The sequence below is a fragment of the Lethenteron reissneri genome, unplaced genomic scaffold, assembly GCF_015708825.2.
Source record: "Lethenteron reissneri isolate LAM-NWPU_2019-01 unplaced genomic scaffold, ASM1570882v1 scaffold_120, whole genome shotgun sequence".
Classification (NCBI taxonomy): Eukaryota; Metazoa; Chordata; class Hyperoartia; order Petromyzontiformes; family Petromyzontidae; genus Lethenteron; species Lethenteron reissneri.
Window position 1 is genome coordinate 1,007,123 of NW_026890893.1, and position 22,033 is coordinate 1,029,155.

General features: G+C 44.4%; 1 protein-coding gene across 2 annotated transcripts in view; it reads right to left on the reverse strand.

Moving 5' to 3' along the window:
• Window positions 1-22,033, reverse strand: part of LOC133361691 (guanylate-binding protein 1-like) — a 77,116-nt gene that overhangs the window by 37,494 nt on the left and 17,589 nt on the right. For both annotated transcript variants that reach the window (XM_061580679.1, XM_061580680.1), the window contains exons 6-8: window positions 20,488-20,615; window positions 13,090-13,199; window positions 6,042-6,306 (exon numbers count right to left, since the gene is read on the reverse strand). In XM_061580679.1, the coding sequence (XP_061436663.1) occupies window positions 6,042-6,306; window positions 13,090-13,199; window positions 20,488-20,615 (503 nt within the window). The remainder of the gene's footprint in view (window positions 1-6,041; window positions 6,307-13,089; window positions 13,200-20,487; window positions 20,616-22,033) is intronic.

The following is a 22,033-nucleotide window of genomic DNA, read 5'->3' on the forward strand; positions in this document are numbered from 1 at the left end:
TTTTATTGCCAGAAGGGATAAAACCTATTCTTATTTTTCAAAAATAACATCTCATTATAATATTTGTCTTTTCACAAAAAACATAACAGTATTTTCTTTCACACACACAACCCATTGGCCAAACAACCTCAGAGTGCATCTTATCAGCAGCAAGATGGATGCCGGTGTGGATGCCGTGCCAGGCATCTCACGGCTCTCCCCCTCCTTGTCAGGTGCCCTTCTCTTTCCCTCATCGTCACATGGGGCCCCCTGAAATGTTTCTTGGCGAATCGGCCTCATAACCGAGTCCTTTAACATCGACCTCTACTGGCCGCCGGCAGGGTCGTGTCCATGTGCTGTCCACTGATGGTCTACAGATGAGGTCGCGGCCTCCCCTAGGGCTCTCTGAACCTGGAGAAGCATTCTGGAAGAGACCCCTTAACAGCTACTCACCTACAGACAGAACCGTTAAGTCCTGCCCGGGAGCCAGCAAGAGGAACCCTTCCTGTGAGCGCCGACGCATTTGTCAGTGGCTGCCGCAGGTTTTCTGAATGCCCAAGGGCCTACCCGAGGGAGAAGTCTGCAAGTGCTACCTAGCAGAAATCGCCTTCATCGGCAGGGCGCTGGGAAGAGCTGCTACCAGGGTCTCAGGACTTAATTCCGAATTATTTACTGGAGTCCCATCTAATTGACCAATTTGGGAACTGTCGCAACAACGACATCGACTTCTGCAATTGTGGCATAAACTTATATTTCTGTAATTACTGCAACATCTCGACCTCCACAGCTACTTTAGCAACAGTTATGGTGACCATTACAACGATTTCAATGGTCTTTGTGGCAGCTACTGCAACCAACTGCTGTTGCTGTGGCTGCTTCAACAGCAATGATTAAAATCAACTACTACTACACATACTTCTGTGTGCTACTGCTTCAGCATAGTTTGCTACAGTTGCTCTAGGAGACGGCTTTATGCCTAATGTGTATTGGTTAATTTGCTTCTCTCCCTGTCTCTCTTCTTAAAGTCTCCCTTCTTAAAATATCCTTTCCTGACTCACTCTATCTCACTATTCTATATGCCACTTCACCAACATAGTGCGCTCATAACCTGACCTTCCTGTTCCTCTTCTAATTCCCTGCGATGTAGGGTCACCTGTTTATATAATCGATAATCAGTTAGCAAGCTGCTAGCCTTGCTCCTACTCATAGGTGGGATTGAATGTAACCTTGGGTGTACACCATGTCTTCCTCTGTATTCTCATTTAGTGCTTCTGACTTTGCTAACCATTCTGGCTTGGGCATTCTGAACTTTTATTGTCTCTCTAAAAACTGGACATTCTCAATTGAAATAGATAACCTCTGACTAGACATAGTATGCATCACTGAAACTTGGCTTTCGTCTGGGAAGAACACAAACTCACATGGTATTGATAACTTTACCTTTTTTGACTTGACAACCCTTGATGAAAGGTCATGATATCCTCATCTATGTACGTAGCGACATTGCACGTTTTAATCGAGTTTTTTTGGGTTATATCGCGTAAATATAAGTGTGTCGTTAATCCACCACCACCCGACACATCCGATTACTAAGGGTTTGTCACGTAAACAAAACATGCCAATTCGTTACTAGTTCACCATTGTGTTGGAGAGTAAACCCAAAATATTTGAGTACGACATTTCGCCGGTAATTACAACCAGCCTTATCAAGGCAACAGCCGTAGTTGTGGAGAAATCCTCCTGTTTTGGTCTTAAATAGAGGGATACATGTAATGTCATCACTTGTGAGTCAATCAGGTGCAAAGACCAGGGGGGGGGGGGTGGGGTTAATGTGTTCATATAAATTACAATGGATATATTATTGGTTTGGTTATTCACAGTTAATTAATGTACATTATGCATGTACATTATGTATGCACATTGTATATATATAGGCCTTTTTTCAAAAATTGATATGAATAATAATTCTGCCAATATTTTTTAAAAATAATAATCAATCGGGGTGTCGCTTGGGGCACAAAGGGGGTGATGCGAACCCCCTCCCCTCAAACAACAGCTGCCTCCCACAAGCCACACCAGGCAAGGAAGTAGCCGTAAAACGTAATTAAAAAAAACCCGGTGCAAAAGGGGGAGGGAGGCGGGTTGCTAATGAGATTCTGGGGAAATCTCTACTGGGCTTCAAAGGCCGCCACAAAGCACATACAAACAACAGGCGCCACGATCCTTCCCGGGCGGTGAGAACCGAACACACATCTTTGTTTTGGTTTCTTTGAGTACAACAATAAAAGTGTGAAGCTTGGCTATAAGAATACGTCGACATTATAGACTGCACTCAGATTAAGAGCCAGGCTACAATCTACATTATTGGGTTATCATTTCTCGTATATTATTAAATATTAGTCATATTTTTTTTTTCTTATTCTTCTTCTATCTACGTGACTTTACCGAAAGAACCAAATAATGAATTCTGGCAGTCACGAAATTTTAAGTAAAAACTTAGTTACATCTCCAATCTCAGGATATCAAAATATAACTCGAGAATAAAAAGCACGGAATCCCTGGATACAGACAGGGAACAAAGGTTCATAAACCCTCGGAATACATGTGGTAACAACTATGGTAGATCACAAATCTTGGTTAAACATAAACCAAATAATAATGATACAGTATTACACCGAGGGTCATCCAGAAGAAATACAATACGAAACAGGTCAATCGCACACGACCAAGATAATATGTATTCCATGGAATAAGAGCCTCCCGACCGCCTTTGTCTTCCAGAAGCACGTGGTAGCAATAAATCACAAATGCAGGGAGGGCGTCTTCCCTTAAGATATCAAACACCATGAAGAAATTCCAAACCACGCGTACTGTAAACACTGCTCAAAACATACCTTGAGTCACTTAAAGAGTTAACACCGCAAAAAGGGATAAATACTAAGATAAAAGGTGGAAAATAATGTTTATTTTTCTCTCACCTTACAACCCATAAGAATGAACGGAAAACATGGTAACAGGAGGTCACACTTCAAGAGACGGTGCCCCTCTTTGTGAGAGACAAGAAAATGTAACACCTCCAACCGGGAGGGAAGAGGGGAGGGGGGCACGCAACTGGACAGGGGGAACCCCCCTCCTTCCAGATTGATTATTGCAGAGGGTTGGAGGACTGGAAGGACGCACTTGGGGGCAATTTGGAGCATCTATTTCCACTGATGGTGGGTGGCTTGAGGAACGGGACGGGAACCGGGCCTTGATGAGACTCAATAAAATTAGTACAAACACACACACACACCGGACAAACAGCTGTTCCCACAGGCTGAGAGCGAAATTAAAGGAATTTCTGTCCGTTGTGAGAAGGCGAGCCGAGGTGGGAGTATTTCACATATAAGCAAGGACACAGATCATGCAACTTAGTCTTGCTGTGGAAAGCTCCGGTGGTGGGCCCCGCAAACAACTATGGATGCAGAGGAGAGGGGCGATGTGTTGCTCGGTGCTGAGTTCGGCGCCGATCGACAGAATATCGCTGAAAGTTTTATTCTACATTCATCATGATGTTTTGAGTCGCTTGCAGAGTCAAGGATTTCGATAAGTTGTATTGTACAAAGCGATAAGAGTTGTGAGAAGCTAAGAGGTGTGCGAATACAATTTATGAGTTCTGAGAGTAAGTGAGGAGCTGTGAGCGCAATCGTGCACCGCAGGGAGAGAGCATGAAGCAGTAGAAAGAGCCTGAACCAGCACAGCGTGAAGAAAGGGCGAGAGAGGCACCACAGGGGGCTTGCACGAAGCTCGCAGCTGCCGCCAAGGGAGAGAGCACGGAGCAGCGAAAAAGAGCCCGAATAGAGTAGCAAAGAGGTAAAGTGTCAGCGCTTGCGAGAGCACCGAGGGTTCGACCCACACACACATCGACGAGCACCAGCTGGGAACCAAGACAAGAGTGAGGAACGGCGACCAGCGTACGAGCTGCGAGCGCAATCGTGCACTGCCGAAGGAGAGCACGGAGAAGAAGAGAGAGCGCGTGACCGGCGCAACCGAGGAAAAGTGTCGGCGCTGGCGAGCAGTGGACGAGCTGCGAGCGCAATCGGGCACCTTCAAAGACGAGCAACGTGCCTGCAACAGAGAGGCCGGCAGCTGCAGCCAAGAGAGAGAAAGCCGTGTGTGTGACACACACAAACACACACACAACACACTGCCTGGCAGGGAACCCCTTATCTCAAAAAGTGGAGCACGGAAACAATACACCCACACACTCACACGTAACGCACATAGCGAAACTAATAAGATTGCTCCTAAAGTTATCCTTGTGTTTCAAAAAGGGTGGTCATCCAAAGTGGGTGCGTAAACTATTAACTGATGGTGGAAAGCATATTGCTGCCCATTGAGTTACGTAGATATGGTCGTTTATAAGTATTTTAGTCATTCTTCTTCTTGGTTCTTTCGGTAAAGTGTCATCTACATATCGAAACCAAACAGGGTTTTAGTGCGCTTGAAGCTCGAGATTTTGCTTCAAAGGCTTCCATGTACAGATTCGCAATTACAGGAGACAAAGGAGAGGCCATTGGCGCTCCTTTATTTTTTTTTACAGAAATCACCTTTCCACAAAAAAATAGGTGTTCTTTAGACAGTGCTCAGCTAGTCATGGGATATCTTTGGGTAAACCTATGTTAGTTACCAGAGTATCGAGTAATTTAATTTACTCGTTCACCGGAACCTTTGTGAACAGAGAAGTTGCATATAACTTACTATAATATCATTAGGGTTAAGGTTAATATCTTTAATTATATTTACAATTTAATTATATTTACAATATGTTCTGAGTATGATAATTGGTTCTTTACCCTTCTATCTGGCAACAAAACTGACACCTTTTTTGGTGTCAGTTTTGTTGCCAGATAGAAGGGTAAAGAACCAATTATCATATTTTTACTGGCAAATGAGGTCCCCATAATGTTCTGAGTATTTAATGGATAAAGAGGTCCTGCCAATGTAGGGCTGTATTTGTTTTGTTACATATTGTGCTATTTTGTATATGGCAGTTTTAATGGGACATCAGGTTTGTGACTCTTTGGCCACCCATCAGATTTTATTATAATTCTCACGAGGATTCACAACAGTTGATAGGCCCTTATCATCAGCAAGAATTTGGATATATTTATTTGCTCTCAATTCTCTTAAGGCGTTTGCCTCAACGAGACGAATATTTGTTTTTGGCAATGTACTGTTCTCAATTATTTTGGCAACCTCATGCCTAGTCATCTCAGCTTGATTGTGGGAGATGTCTAAATACTGATTCCACTACAGAAATTATCTCTCAACAGGGATTGTACGTGGGGTAACAGAAAAATAAATAACTTTAGATAGGATTATCATAGTGTATAATTCATAATGACCAACATAAACATGGAAGATTCCTCCTTAAAGAGAGTCATGAGACGCGGTGCAGATTTTCTGTGTAACCAAGCAAAATAAGGACAAGTAAAGAGTTGAGACTAGGTTAGAGTTTCGATTTAAAGCTTTCGTGACTGCAGGGATTCATCTTCTTGGTTCTTTCGGCAAAGTCACGTAGAAGGGAAAAAATAAAATAATAAAAAGAAAACATAATAAAATAATTCTCACGACGTTTCGGCCACAACGCAAGCAGCCGTTCTCAGGTGAAGAACAGGTCTGTCGGAAAGACAGCGTCTGAATGAGCACTAATTTCCTCTTGATATGCAAATTCCTTTGTCAATGCGCCCTTCCAACCCAGCTTAAATATACGCTGCCAAGCATGGTGGTGCTCATTCAGACACTGTCTTTCCAACAGACCTGTTCTTCACCTGAGGACGGCTGCTTGCGTTGTGGCCGAAACGTCGTGAGAATTATTTAATAATGTTTTATTTTTATTATTTTATTATTTCCCTTTTACGCGACTTTGCCGAAAGAACCAAGAAGACTAGGTTAGAGGTTACGGTTCGGGACAGGAGCGCTTTGACCAATTTCATCACCCCTATCAGTAGGGACAGTCGTCTCGGCCCAATCAAAACAGGTTAAGAACTTATGGATGAATGGGTATTTAATGTCTTTACCTTAAAATATTGGCACATTATGTCGCGCTGCTTGTTGAATGTCTTGTTTGCTTCTTCTTGACCACGTTGTGTCTCTGCCTTGCGTATTTTAAAGCAATGCTCCATGTAGTCGTCAGCAGTGCAAGGATTTCCATTCAACTCCAACGTCAGCATGAAGTCGCGTACACAGACGATGAGGGATGGGAAGTACTTGTCCAGATCCTTTGGGTTGTCTTTATGAGATTCTACCGTTGTTTTGACATACTGCGCAACATCCTTTGCATACCTGGATTAGGGTCGGAGTCAAGAACATTTAATGCAGCAGTGCATCGTACCTTTTACAGAAACGGAGTCATTTGAGATCAAGATAAAAGTTCTGAAAATACAAGACATTTGAAAATACGCCATTTAAACTCCTCAAAGCCTTTCCACATATGGGGAATGCAGCATTCTGCACATAATTTAATCATTCTTAAATAAAAAGAAGGGATTTCACTGGACGTAGATCTGGAGGATGTTTGCTTTATTCTTCAAGGCTGATGAGATATGTTGGAAGGGGTGGGAATAGTCACACTTAATTCACTACACGCGACCTGCAGCTCAGCTTCCTGTGGTGTTACCCATTCGTACTGCTGGGTGCACAAAGGCAGTGGAGCTGATTTAATAAACTCGACCCATTGTTTCAAATGCCACACAGGTAGATGAAATCAAAACAAGAACCTCTATATAGTCCAGTGTGCTAACCAATACACAGAGGCAGCTCTATAATTGAGAACAGGTTTTCCTCTTTTTTTCTGGCAACAAAACATGTGTTAAGATCTAGATTTGAAGTTTTCGTGACTGCAGGGATCCATACTGTTTGGTCCTTTCGGTGAAGTCACGTGGGTATAAAATAAAATGAATTAAATCACGACGTTTCGGGCGCTTGTGTTGCGCCCGAAACGTCGTGATTTAATTTAGTTTATTTTATACCTAAGTGACTTTACCGAAATAACCAAAGAGTAAGGTGTTAAGATGTTAAAACACCAAACTGAAACCTTTTACGAGGAAACATGTCTGTATTAACCACAGAATGCAAACACAAAAACATACTCTGATAATATATGGATTGTCTTTGAAACTGATTAGTCCACACCAGAGACAGCTTTCTTTTGAGCCTCGTCTCAAACGGTGTTAGACCAGAGGACGCCAAAAGGCGTACAGCACAAAGACAAGCTGTATCAGTTTCAAGGACAATGCATATATTTTCAGAGTATGTTTTTGTTTGCAGACATGATTCCTTGCAAAAGGTTTCAGTTTGGTGTTTTAACATCTTACCACCTGTTTTGTTGCCAGAAAAAAGAGGAAAACCTATTATCATGTTTTGGTAATGGCAAAGGAGGTCCCATGATGTAGCTCTATAAGTGTTAATTAATTACATTTAAATATTTACACATACATAACATCTGAAACCATGTTCTCCAATAAACTAAATATTTACAACTTACTTATACTTTCAAACATCACTATTGTATAATTGAATCTGAGTCAATGGAGCAGATGCGTTTCTGCGAAATACGGATGAGCTTTATGACGAGCTTGAATAATTTATTTGGTTTATTTGCCAAATAAAGGTAGTGTAAATGTAAAAACTGAGGGAAAGAGTAACTAACAGAGCACGTTGATGACGAACGCGTCCAACGGTACGGGCTCAATGGCTGCATCAGTTACCACGTGGTCTGCGATTTCCTTGCACTCTTTCGTTTAAAAACACATGTTTAAAAATTAAAAACATGTATTTGCTTCAATGCATACATTTTAAAGAAATTAAATGTATTCACATTATTTAAAAGAACGTCCAACAAAGAGTGTAACGACATTAACAGCAGAACACGTGGTAAGCTGATGCATGTAGATTCACTCCAGAACGCCTTAAACATTATGGAAAATATCTACATTAGATCACACAGGGGTTCTGTCACAAATATCACCGGCGTTATATACAAATATTTACTACCACCCATTAGTTGTTTGGTTCCATCTGACCCTTCTTTGTGCTACTATGCCGCCTCCTGCTGTAGCTCTTTTCCCAGACATTGTTTTACAAATAACTCTCCCTTGCGTGTTGTTACTGTTGTTGATATCAATCTCAGCCAGGCACCGCCTTCCCTTCTGTTTTCATTTTTACTCGTTTGCTGCTATCTCTTTCCGCTAGCCCTCCAATAACTTGTTAAATATTCCCCTTGATCCTAGATGACGGCCGGGGATTCCAGTGAAGCATGTTCGTGACTATCAAATTCCTATTATGTGTGTACTTCGAGTGTGTATTGTTGTTGAAAAGCATAAAAAACTACAGATATCTTTTCCTTTCGTACGGAGAGTAAATTAGTGAACAAACAGGTCTACATTTTCTTGGTTCTTTCGGTAAAGTCACGTAGAAGGGAAATAATAAAATAATATAAATATAAAACAATAAAAATTCTCACGACGTGTCGACTGCAACACAAGCAATCATCATCAGGTGTGAACTCCAAAGCAAGAAAATAAAAAAGTGGCGGTTTTTCTTAACGTCAGCACCACAGACAGCGATTTGGCAGTTGGCCAGATGGACGAGTCCATCTATGTTCGGAAAAGAGGAGGGGGGAGCAGAAAATGGAATGCGGTCTGAAAGTCACCGTAAGCGTGAACACAATAAATTAAGACCCGAAATGGTTTATCAAATCCTTCCAATGATTGCTAAGCCAGAATCAATCTTCTCGGTTGAAATTGTCTCTGTGTTTGTATATGTGAATAGCCTCATGAACGAACCTCTCATGGTAGCCAGATAGCTTGCAAAGAACCTCTGTCTTGGAGAAGTCAACGTCATGTGAGCCTACTGAATTATAACAGTGATCTGCCACGGCCGAGGTGTTGGTCCTACCGTGTTTTAGGTCTGCTTTGTGCTCACGGATGCGGTCAGAGACATGTCGTTTGGTTTCTCCAATGTAACTACTACCACAGAGGCAACTCAGTTTGTAAACGCCAGGGTATTGTATGTCTGGAATCACATATTTTACAGACGGAACCAGATCACGGATTTTATGTAATGTGTTGAATAGGACCTGGATCTTGTGTTTATTCAAGATTTTGGAGATATTTTTTGTGATGCCTGCAATGTAGGGTAAGGTGATAGATTTGAATGGCTCCTCAAGAGGGTCCTTCTTCATGGTTGGAGTGATGGCTTTGCGGATTGTGTAGTCGGAGTAACCATTAGCCTTTAGAACTTGGTGTACGTGCTTGAGTTCACTGGCAATGTGTTCCTGGTCAGAGATGCATTGGGCTCTATGGTGCAAAGTCTTGGTTATGGAATTCTTCTGGGATGGATGGTGGTGGGAATCCGATTTCAGGTAAGCATCCGTATGGGTAGCTTTCCTGTAGACAGTGGCTCATTGAACCATCAGGTCTCTTTTGTATTAGGACATCCAAAAAAGGTAGCTTGCCATCTTTTTCGACTTCCATGGTAAATCTGATGGCTGGGTGTATGGAATTGATGTGGTCGAGGAATTGGTCTAGAGTAGGCCGGCCATGTGGCCAGATGACAAAAGTGTCATCCACGTACCTCTTCCATAAGGTTGGGCGCAAAGTGGCAGTCTGGATGGCGTCAGTCTCAAATTTCTCCATGGAAACGTTGGCTACAACCGGAGATAGGGGGGAGCCCATTGGGGTGTCCTCAGTTTGTTTGTAGAAAGTTCCATTCCAAGTGAAGTATGTATTGGTTAAGCAGTGTCTAACCAAGGGGGGTACCTCAGTGTTCAGTCCTTGATGAATCAAGTCTTCAATGATTGCGATGGTGTCAGGTACAAGAACTTTGGTGAATAAGGAAACTACATCAAAACTGACAAGCAGGTCGTCTGGGGACAGGGAAATACCCTTGATTGTCGATACCAGGTAAATAGAGTTAAGTACGTTAGGAAAAACCGCCACTTTTTTCAAAATTTCTTGCTGTGGATTTCACACCTGATGATGATTGCTTGTGTTGCAGTCGAAACGTCGTGAGAATTTTTATTATTTTATATTATTATTTTATTATTTCCCTTCTACGTAACTTTACCGAAAGAACCGAAGTTCAGAGAAACGTCATTGATTTGAGATGATTTTACAACCCTAACTTGGTTACAATTCTAGAATAGATTGACAAAAAGCTGATTTTGTTAACTATAAAATTCGGCGATGATATTATGTAAGACTAGCAATTATACAGTTCCTCTCATAATGTTGAACAATTATATTCTCATTCATAATAAAATCATGAATGTGTTAGGTAAATCAATGTCATCTGACCTGTTATGGAATGGCTGTATTACTAATCAGGCTAAGGCGACAGCAGAGAATATTTGTTTTCTTTTCCAGGTCAAACACTTTTTTTTAAATTTAACTTTGAATACATATAATTGCCCTACAACGTATCTCAAATTCGTCCACAGCTGGGAAGCTCATCTTCTTGGTTATTTCTGTGACTTTACCGAAATAACCAAGAAGATGAATCCCTGCAGTCACGAAAGCTTTAAATAAAAAAAGAAGACTCATCTGCACATTAACATAGCCACCTTAGCGTGATCGCCATGGAGGCTGCTCACTGATCTTAAATTAACATGCTAATTTTTACCTGGCAGCTCTTTATTGGTGGAAAACCCACCACCATCGCGTTGCCCACATTTCAGCTTCAATAAGTGCTATTGTGCCTACAGTACATATGAGATGACAAGGTGAAATATTAGAGGTCATCAAAACCAATACCATTGATGCCGCGGCACTCTGCTTCCTTTTGAATAAATGAAGTATTTATTGTAAAGTAGACTCGTCCTTTACGGACCAAAGTTAAAGTATTCTAACAACTGGCTTTAGGTCTCCCCTTGGTCGCCAACCACTTGCTGCCACACCAATGCCTGTCTTGGTAACCTGCTTCATCTTGCACCTCCTACTCGCAACTCTAATCAAAGGCCAAATTATTTGATTATTTGGTTCTTTCGGTTAAGTAACGTCTAAAGATAAAATAATAAATTAAATTAAATAATAGCATACGACGTTTCGATTGCAACACAAGCAATCATCATCAGGTATAATGAAATAGCGACATAAAATCTAACCAGAAAACTATAGACAGACATATTAGCAGACAGATATCACCAAGATACATAGAGGGAGCAACACAGGAACCAGAGAGGGGTGATCATCTCTGTGGGGTGGCCTTAAATAGACAGAGGGGGGAGGAGGCAGAGAGAGGGAGAGGGTTAGAGAAAACATTTGCATATCAATGAGTGGTCCAAAAACAAGGTTCTGCAAGTGCGATGACACGGCAAGCAAGTCTGAAATCAGAAGGACAAACTAAAATTCAATAACCTAGCAAAATATCGAAATGTAATGTAATACAACACAGAGAGTCGGTCAACACACAATTAACGCATAGCCTGGTTGATTACGTATTTCAAAGATTGCTAAGTTAGAATTTAAGTGTGAACATTCCAAAGAGAAGACACAGGCAGAGAGAAGAGAGAGAGAAAAAAGGATAAGCTCAAAACTTCCCCGTAGAAGTGGTTCAATCTTAATTTTAGAACTTTCGTGACTGCAGTAAATGATTATTTGGTTCTTTCGGTTAAGTCACGTCTAAAGATAAAATAATAAATTAAATTAAATAATAGCATATTTTGCTAGGTTATTGAATTTTAGTTTGTCCTTCTGATTTTCAGACTTGCTTGCCGTGTCATCGCACTTGCAGAACCTTGTTTTTGGACCACTCATTGATATGCAAATGTTTTCTCTAACCCCCTCCCTCTCTCTGCCTCCTCCCCCCTCTGTCTATTTAAGGCCACCCCACAGAGATGATCACCCCTCTCTGGTTCCTGTGTTGCTCCCTCTATGTATCTTGGTGATATCTGTCTGCTAATATGTCTGTCTATAGTTTTCTGGTTAGATTTTATGTCGCTATTTCATTATACCTGATGATGATTGCTTGTGTTGCAATCGAAACGTCGTATGCTATTATTTAATTTAATTTATTATTTTATCTTTAGACGTAACTTAACCGAAAGAACCAAATAATCATTTACTGCAGTCACGAAAGTTCTAAAATTAAGATTGAACCACTTCTACGGGGAAGTTTTGAGCTTATCCTTTTTTCTCTCTCTCTTCTCTCTGCCTGTGTCTTCTCTTTGGAATGTTCACACTTAAATTCTAACTTAGCAATCTTTGAAATACGTAATCAACCAGGCTATGCGTTAATTGTGTGTTGACCGACTCTCTGTGTTGTATTACATTACATTTCGATATTTTGCTAGGTTATTGAATTTTAGTTTGTCCTTCTGATTTTCAGACTTGCTTGCCGTGTCATCGTACTTGCAGAACCTTGTTTTTGGACCACTCATTGATATGCAAATGTTTTCTCTAACCCCCTCCCTCTCTCTGCCTCCTCCCCCCTCTGTCTATTTAAGGCCACCCCACAGAGATGATCACCCCTCTCTGGTTCCTGTGTTGCTCCCTCTATGTATCTTGGTGATATCTGTCTGCTAATATGTCTGTCTATAGTTTTCTGGTTAGATTTTATGTCGCTATTTCATTATACCTGATGATGATTGCTTGTGTTGCAATCGAAACGTCGTATGCTATTATTTAATTTAATTTATTATTTTATCTTTAGACGTGACTTAACCGAAAGAACCAAATAATCATTTACTGCAGTCACGAAAGTTCTAAAATTAAGCCAAATTATTTCTTAAGTTATGAATTCAACTCGTGTGTAGGAGCTAGGTGGATTATTGAATTACAAGCATGTAAAAGTTGGTGATGATTTGGGGAGGCTGTAACAGTGGATAGAGCATGGCCAATGATGACATGGGAGGTATGATAATTCTATGACCCAAATATTCTCATCTGGAGATGTGCATCACAGAGATTGATGCCATTTATTCAACCTCTTCCCAGAGCCCATTGCTAACTCTGATTATAGCCTAGTTTAGGCCTCGTAGTGGCTACCTTGATCTGGGCCCATGGAAGTATATTGCCTCTCTGCTTAATGTGTTGCTACGTGAGTAACCTATCGCTCTGTGAAGGATACTGTAGCTGCTCCAGGCCGGAGTGGTCCAGAGTCCCCACGGTGTTGTAGACCAGGATGTTTGAGAGCAGCACGGCCATGACGAACAACCAGATGTCATGCTCCCCATTGGCCTGTGGAAAAACGAACGTCTTTTAAATTATACACCAATATATCTTACCCCTGCACTTATTCTCCAATGTCTTGGTGTCTGTGCTTTTGTTATTGCTGATTTAGTGCATTAGTGTTGCCTCCAAGGTCTGTTCAGTGCTGTTTTTATTCTTCTCTCATGTCTTCCATTCCTTCTTGATCTATTATTTCATGACGAGCTGATGCAAAGGTTCTTCTGCATCCTCTTGGGTCTTCTACGCATCGTTTCAGCATTATATGCATCAATGTATATAATATGGTGTGTTAATTATATCCTTATGTTTATGGTTGTATATTGTACAAAGATCACGCTATATATGTAACTTAACACTTGCACCTGTTTTTTTACTTAGCTAATGTTATAAATCTAGCTTATGGGCTCTTGGTCTCAATGTTTGAGGACGTTTTAAGCAAAATGTGATATCTAATTGCTAAATTTGTTTTTGAGAATTGTTCTTCAAATGACAGGTGTGCTAAAACAATATGTCGTGCTTTAAAACACTTGCAGACATGTTGACTGTATTGCGTGATGAAGGGATACACAACAACCATTTGGCCAGATAAATACTGTAACTAGCCTAGCCAAAAATAAATTATGACTCGTATTTTTGCTCATTCCCAAGCTAAAGAACTGAGCCAGCACTGCATTTGGATTGAATCCTGAGTCCCTGTCAGACAATCAGTATCATCTCGCTCGTTATTATATGAAGAAAAATATCGTGATATTTCATTTCTTGGCTGATAAGTATGTACACAAATGAGAAAGTAACCAGTGAAAGGATACGAATGAGAATAGATTTTCCACTTTTTTTTTGCAACAAAAACACGTGTTAAGATACTTATTCTTGGTTATTTCGGTAAAGTCACGTAACTTTACCGAAAGAACCAAGAATATGAATCCCTGCAGTCACGAAAGCTTAAGATCAAAATGTGTTAAGATGTTAAAACACCAAACTGAAATCTTTTACAAGGAATCATATCTGCATTAACCACAATACTTGTGGTCAGAATGCAAACAAAATAATACTCTGATAAAATATGCATTGTCTTTGGAACTGATTGGTCCACCCCAGAGACAGCTTTCTTTCGAGCCTAGTCTCAAACGGTATTAGACCAGAGGACGCCAAAAGGCATCCTCTATCTCTGGTGTGGACCAATCAGTTTCAAAGACAATCCATATATATTATCAGAGTATGTTTTTTGTTTGCATTCTGACCACACGTATTGTGGTTAATGCAGACATGATTCCTTGTAAAAGGGTTCAGTTTGGTGTTTTAACATCTTAACACCATTTTAGTTGCCAAACAAAAGGGGAAAACCTATTCTCATATTTTGGAACTGGCAAAGGAGGTCCCAAAGGATAAGAATGTTAGGAATGAATATGAAATCAATATACACAAATCCACCATCACTAAATTGAGGTGATATCACCATGGCACTTATGCTAATACAGGTACAGTTTGAGGCCACATGAAGTGTTTAACTTCACAAGCAGGAGGTAACTGAGAAGGCTGACAGATGCACCACCTGTACTCCGCACTGCCACCATGTGTTTAGTCACCCATCATGATGCTCACTGTTGTGAATATGCCTTCGCCCTCCGTGGTTGCTGGAGGGCCAACCTCCTCCAACTGCCTGGTAGAGTCCTTCACGAGTCCCCACCACAGAGGTAAATATTTACTCAGCTGGTACTTTTCAGCGGCAAGTTAAATCAGCTCAAAATCGTTCCATAATACAACGCCCCATCTTTTCTATAGTCTACGCTCTGCTCATTTAGCCCCCTTTATCAAGCCACACAGAAGCTGCTTTGGCATGCAGTGGCTGGCCATGAGGGCTACATGGCCCTACCAATGCAACCTTCTCTGCCAAAGGGGCTCACTAATGGGATTGTCCAGACGGTTCAAGGATTTCTGCACTCCTCGCACAAGTCCATTCAGCTCCGAGTCCTTCTCACATACACCAATCAATTCAGCTCCAGATCCTTGTGTAACTCTGATCCCATCAGCCCACATCTTCTCTCGTGCATGTTACAACTGCTTAGTGCACTCTAGCCAGATAAACAAGAGCAAACTGGGAATGTTATTAGTTGATGCACCTATATTCTGGAGTCACTTGTCCTCTCAACCGAATTCCAATCAGACCTAAGTTTAAAAAAAAAACATGCATGAATGGACTTGACAATTTTTTAAATAAAACATTTAGATTAAGATTTTATACTAGCTGCATTAAGCCATTCATTTTGTTCAATTTTTTTTCATCGACTCTATGATCCTAATCTCCAGACGCATGCTGCGTCATCAACGGCAAAGCTAGCAGTGGAGGAATTTGTCTTTCTATGGATCTATACAGACTATTGATGAATGACGTAGGACACATGTCATGCGCTGAATTGGCCTGACTTCAAGAATAATTAACGGTTTGAACTGCATTTGGTCCCAAGGACATTGATCAACCAGGTATAGTGTTAACTGTTGGCCGAATCTCTGAGGTGCGTTACATTTCTAAGTTTGCCAAGTTTGATATCTGTTTTCTTTTTCCTTTCTGTCATCTTTTTTTTCCTCTGTAAAATTTCACCCCCACCCTCTCGCCCGTTACGGCAGCACCCCCTCCCCCCTCCTCGGATTTGGCAAGAGCATAGCTGAACAAGTTCTACGAGTTGTTTGAGAGACTGCAGTTAGCCCATCCCAAGCTCAAAGCCTTGTCTGTGTCACCTCGCATGAGGGAGGTGGTGTGCCTGTGGCACCAGGTAAATGAGAAGAGGGTTCGGACATTCATGGAACATAACTGAGGGACGGTCATTTCCGTAGCTCACACCATAATGATGAAGTGGCATAGGTGGAGGCTACTGAATGGGGCATAAGCCGTCCTGTGCGAGGCAGGATGCACACCGCTCACACCAGCCACATGCAGTGCCAGCTTCTGCGGTTAGGGGGCGAGGGTGCCAGGGATGGCGCCGGGCTTCACCGGGGGCCATGGCACACCAGGTGAACCCAGAGGCCTGGTGACCGGAGGTACCGGCCAAGGGGCCCCAAGGAGGGGGCTGGGGTGACCACGGGACCAGGACCAGGTCCCTTTCGAAGGCTCTAGAAGGGAGGCGTGGCCAGGGGTGGAGGAAGCCCCGCAACTGGCAATATAAGCCGGACCCCTGAACAGGTCCAGCAGCTGTTGCAAGATTGAAGACAGGAGCTGTCACCCGGCGAAGATCTGCCCGAGTAGAGGACCCAGACCCGAGCCAGAGTCCGGTCCGAGACGGCCACCCCGTGTGTGCTAGGGTTAGCTAGCCTGGAGGTGATACCTCCTTAGGGGTAGCTGGTGAAGGGGCAGTTATACCCCTTCGTGTTATAGGGCTTATTGTAATAACTGTGTTGCCTCCAAGAAGTCTCTTCCTCCCTCGTGTGAACCACTACAACTGGTGTCATATGTGGCCACACTGTTAGTAATTAACTAGCTAAATGGAGACAGGGAGCAGAGCAGGTTCCTTGTCTCTGGAGGATGAAGACGACGTAGCAACACCCCCGGGGTTGGCGGCCCCAGAGGAGGGTGGAGATGTATTATGCCATCCGGCTGCTCGGCAGCTTGCCGCCGTCGGGGAGAGCACTTCAGGCGGCTCACTTCTGCCTCGCCAAACTCCTCCATGCAGCAGCGTCTATTTTGGATGAAATCCATCATGGGGAGCCGACAGCAGCATGGGGCTGTGGCTCCTGCCGCCGCTTCTACAGTTCCCGCCGAAAATGCGGAATATCCCGCTGGAACTCTCCACCAACCGGAGGTCTCCGCGGCTCCCGCAAAATTTTCCCGGCAACCAGAGACCGCCGCATCACGCTTGGCATTACCGGCGCAGGGGGCCGCCATCTTGACCACGGTGAGCGGCTGACTTTCCGCCAAAAGTGACGGAGAACAGCTGTTCTGACGGAGTTCTCAGCCGCTGGAGGCTAATAGGCCACCTTCCAGCGGCGCTTCCTCATGAACTGTGAGATGGTAGGGTGGACGAAGGCTGAGGCGCTATGGGCGCTTCCTGCTGCCCTGGACGACCCAACGTCCTGGCAGCTCTGGTCACCATCCCGCCAGCGGATTGCGCCACGCTGCACCAGGCAATGCAACAGATGGTAGCGATCTATGGGCCATTGTCCAATACTCGCCACCGTTTCGCTGCACAGAGGCACGGGGACACAGACCCCTCACCTTCTGTAGTGCACTGCTGGCGTTGTCGAGGGCTGCATACCTCTGGATGGACGAGGAGGGCATGGACGCCCTGGTGATGGAGAAGCTCCTGTCATTGGCGTTGAGCTGCGGGTGATCATCCACGCCATCGATGACACCGACTTGTGCCCCCTGTAAGTGGCGCGGAGCATTCAAACTCACGTGCTTCTCCAGCGGGAGACGGGGTTGGTGGCATGCGCTCCGCCCAAGGAGGCGTGCAGCTCACTGCAGGAGCCAGCTCCTGCCCAGACCTTCGCATCGACCCTGGACAGGGGAGGACGTCGCCGCGACCAGAGCGGGGCCTCATCTCCTGCTTCAACTGTGACCTGCAAGGCCACGTTGCGTCGGGTTTCCGGGTGCCTCGACGACGCTTCTCCGGGCCCCAGCCGCCATCCGCCCAACCATCCTTCTCTCCACGGCAACCCGTCGTGAGTTGCGACACCGCACACACCCAGCCCCTAGTTCCCCTTCACGCATCTCATTTCGCCGGGTTACGGTCTCGTCGTGCATCGGTACTGGGGAGTGCAGACTGCATTCAGGCTGACTGGTCACTCCGACCGGGTCAGTGGTCGTAGTTGGCCAATAGGGTGGTTGCCGCGACCGCGGGTTCGTCGGTTGTCGTGGGCTGCTTTGAGGGGGTCGATTTTCATATGCACGTCGAAACGGGGGCGTTGGCAACCATTATTTCTGAGCTCATTTATAACATCTTGCCGGATAAGTGACATTCCTTGCGCCCTGTCGAAGTGCCGTGCTTTGCCGCCAATGGGGGTTCATTCGGGATCATCGGCCAAATGACTGCTCAAATTTGTATTGGGGATGTCAAATTGTCTTGACTGATTCTCGTTTCATCATCCCTTGCTGTCCCATGCTTGCTCGGGACTGATTTTTTGGGAAAATTGCCAGTACAAACTTTAAATAGATCAGGGTTGTATCGAGTTGCCCTCCGGTCGTCGCTTGGCATTACAATCTTCCTCCACCCGCTTGTGGATGGCGAATGCCACGGTACAAGTGCTTGCGGCCCAAACAGTTTGGATTCCCCCGGGTGTGCAAATGCTTGTTCCTCTGCGCTTATGTAAGCCGCTTGACTCGGCGGCAACAGCGGCAGGGATCCTCCTGGGTCCCTCCAACACAGCTGTGCGGGGGATGAATCTAGTAGGGGCACAGACCCTGGTGTAGCTGACAGGGACCCGTTTATTCAGGTCCTGCATGCTGGGTTTCAGACGTCCATCATTCCACAAGGCACAGTGCTTGCCCATGCATCGCCCTCGCTTCAGGGGTGGTAGGTAGCGTTGGGGCGGGGTCACGTCCGACGCCGCGTTCGGGTTCAGATGCCTGCAGGGTAGACTCCCTCTGCTCAGAGGCTGTGGACTTGTCCACAGCCCAGCGGAGCAAATTGAGGTCACTCTTAATGGAGTTCGTTGACATTTTCTGCACCGGTAAATTCTCTCCCTGCTGCACAACTGGCCCATGAAAGATTTGGCGACATGGTGATGCAGCCATGAATCCTCAACCATCAACCACATTGTAAACACCTGCTGTCTTCACTCCTTTAAAAGAGGAATGGACGACATCCTCTATGCTTCTGACCAGATAATTTGAGTGGAAAACAAATCTAGTATTGCATCTGTACGGGGCGTCCATAAATGACGTCACGCGATTTTGGACCATTTTTGACCCCCTCCCCTCTCGTTACACGGCATCACAAAAAGTCAGACCGCCCCTCAAATATGACGTCACAAAGCTCTGCCCCTCCCCCCCAAAACCATATTTCCATTTTGAAAATAAAAATGCTTCAAATCACTTTAAACTATTGTCATTGTAGTGCGTATTTAATGTGGCGCTGCACTCTGATGTTGTAGGAGTGTTGTTATAACAATTCTATATTTATTTAAAGTTGCGCATTTTGATGTGACGTCACATTTCTCACCCTCCACCCCCTCGTCACACATCGTCACAAATGTCTGACCCCCCCCCCCAGGTGCATGACGTCATTTATGGACGGCCCCTAGTGGTGTTATTTCACACATTCTTTTTCTCCTGTGTCACTTTATTCGAACAGAACTCCACGCGTTCAACACCACGTATCTCCGTAGCAACTCTTCTGCTGGCACTGCTCTCCTGCTACACTCCGCTCGCACCGATCGCTCCGCTCGCTCCACTAGCCTGCTCTCTCTCTCACTCTCTAGCCTCTCCGCTGCTAGCCTATCGCTACACACTCTGGTAGCTTCCCTACTGCTAGCCGTATCACACTCAAACTTAAGATTCCGCTAGCCTCTCTACTGCTAGCCTGTCTACGCTCACTCCTCCATCCTCTCACTTGCCTCCAGCGGGGATCAGCCAACACTGCGGAGAGGACGAGGTGTGGAGAGCGAGGTCCCAGACTTCTCTTGAATTATCCCTTGTCTTCACTCCAACCAACTCAACTCCTCTGCCTCACACGTTCCTCTTTTATCCTCCTCCTCATTAAGTGTCCCCAGATGGCCCTCATTAAGCCGGTATCTTCTCCACGCCTCACGGACGTGTTCTCCGCCTTATCGCCACTATCTCTCGCCTCTGTGGTGCCTACTCTGCGTATGCATTTGCAGCCAGGCAATCACTGCCTCTTTCCCAAATTGCTGACGTCTCTCTGTCTGCTGTCACCCAGGCCATCCGCCTGCAACTGCTAATTCTTAGCTGACCTCACTGTCTGCAATCCCGCACATAATGCAACCGCTGTTTGCAAACCCTGCGAGTTACGCCACTACACATCTTTAACTGCTGCTATTAATCCATAGCCTACCCTTCAAGGGGCTCATACCACCAGGTTCTGAAACTGGTTTTCCACTGTCACTGAGTTTTCTACAGTCAGCTGCCAGACACAAAAAAGCATGCACCTTTTCCACAGCTGTATCAGCATGCCTCACAGACAATGCCACACACATATCCACTCATACACTATTAATTAATCAATTATAATTTTCCTCATTATCATTGTGATTAGTATGGAAAAAACATATTATTCAGACGAGTAACATGTAATTATTTTTAACACCAAATGTTTGTTATCAGGGTATATCCGCAACAGGCCCTCACCTTCTCCACATCGCCCAGCCCCTCTGTGTCCAGCAGCAGCAGACATTTCCTCTCGTCGCGGGGGTGACGGACTGGCCAGATCCAGATACCCTTGGTGTGGGACTGCACTGTATTACCCAGTGAGAAGCCTGAGGAAGCCAATTAAATAAACGTGTCATCTTGTGTATAACGTACAATATGGCCCACTCACTTTTTCTGTGAGCTGTCCTACCTCGGGTGCATTCACAGGACGTGTCCACTGATAGACAGGAGGTTCCTGGTGCAAACCCTAAATGGAAGTTTGATCCCACAACCTCTTGTCTCCTGGATGTTTTGTCTTCTTCACCTGTGAACCGGTTTAAGAATCATATTTATGCCCCATCTGGCCCTTCCCTCTAAGTTTCTCGAATCTGCCTTCCTCCAGTGGCAGACCAATGGTGGCTTCGCCTCTCCTGAGCCCACGTGATTTTTAACTGTAACAGGAAGCCATTAACCTTCTTCTTCCTATGTGCACAGATATAATGTCAATGCTGCATACACATTTGTTGCTATAATTGGGTCCTTGGTTAAACATGTGGTGACAAATTTCCATCTTCTCAACCCTCATCATTACTGTAGTGCACATTGTTTGAAATCCCCCAATGACCAATTACACTGTTTACGTAAATATAGCTAAACTAAAAATATATATATATTTGTACATATATCATTACATTATACACTCTCAAAAGGACGTGGGGACAATGGATTGTCTTATTATTATTTTATTTTTTATGTGCCAGAACAGATAAGGGGATGGAGACATCTGTTTGGGTATTTTGTTACTCAATCTCTACGTTCGAAATTATTTCGTGTTATTAAATAAATAACACGGGCAAAAGTAGTACACAAATGGGGGGAACATGCCGGTTTAAAAGAACAGATACGTGGCACCCGCCCAGCCCTATCCCTAACCCCCACCGATGATGACGTTGGCTCTTTCATTGACCACCTTTGGAGTGTCTCTGAAGGCAGGTGCCAGGCCCACACGCCCCACATCTTTGGCCCTTCAGGGTGCATGCTCAGCCTACCAGCATGGGGTCCACTCGAACAGGAGCAATGCTCCCCAACCCCCCCGCTTTTCCACATCATGATTGTTAATTTCATACTATTGTAAAGAGCAGACCAGTCCTGGGTAGGGTGAATACAATGTTACTTTATTTGCGGCGCTCTCACTCAGAACCACGTCCCTCATTCCTCCATTTCCTACCAAGAAAGCACCCCGAGCCCTCCGCCTCTCCCGCCGACGTCACAACTCTCTCCCGGGGCCGTTTCCCTCGCCGATCGCCCCGCCTTCCCTCCCTTTTTATCTGATTCCGTCAGCCTCTCGGGGGCATCTCATCTCACGTAATAAGTATTTATAAATCACCACCCACCCCCCACTCCTTCGAAGGAAAATTAGTCCTCGATTTCTCACGAGGATTATTTCCTGACATCAACACTGATGCGCATCCATATTTATAAAGTGGCTGGGACCTTGCACAGATACTCCCGAATTTGCAGGATGCCGTTTCGGAGCCTATGCAAA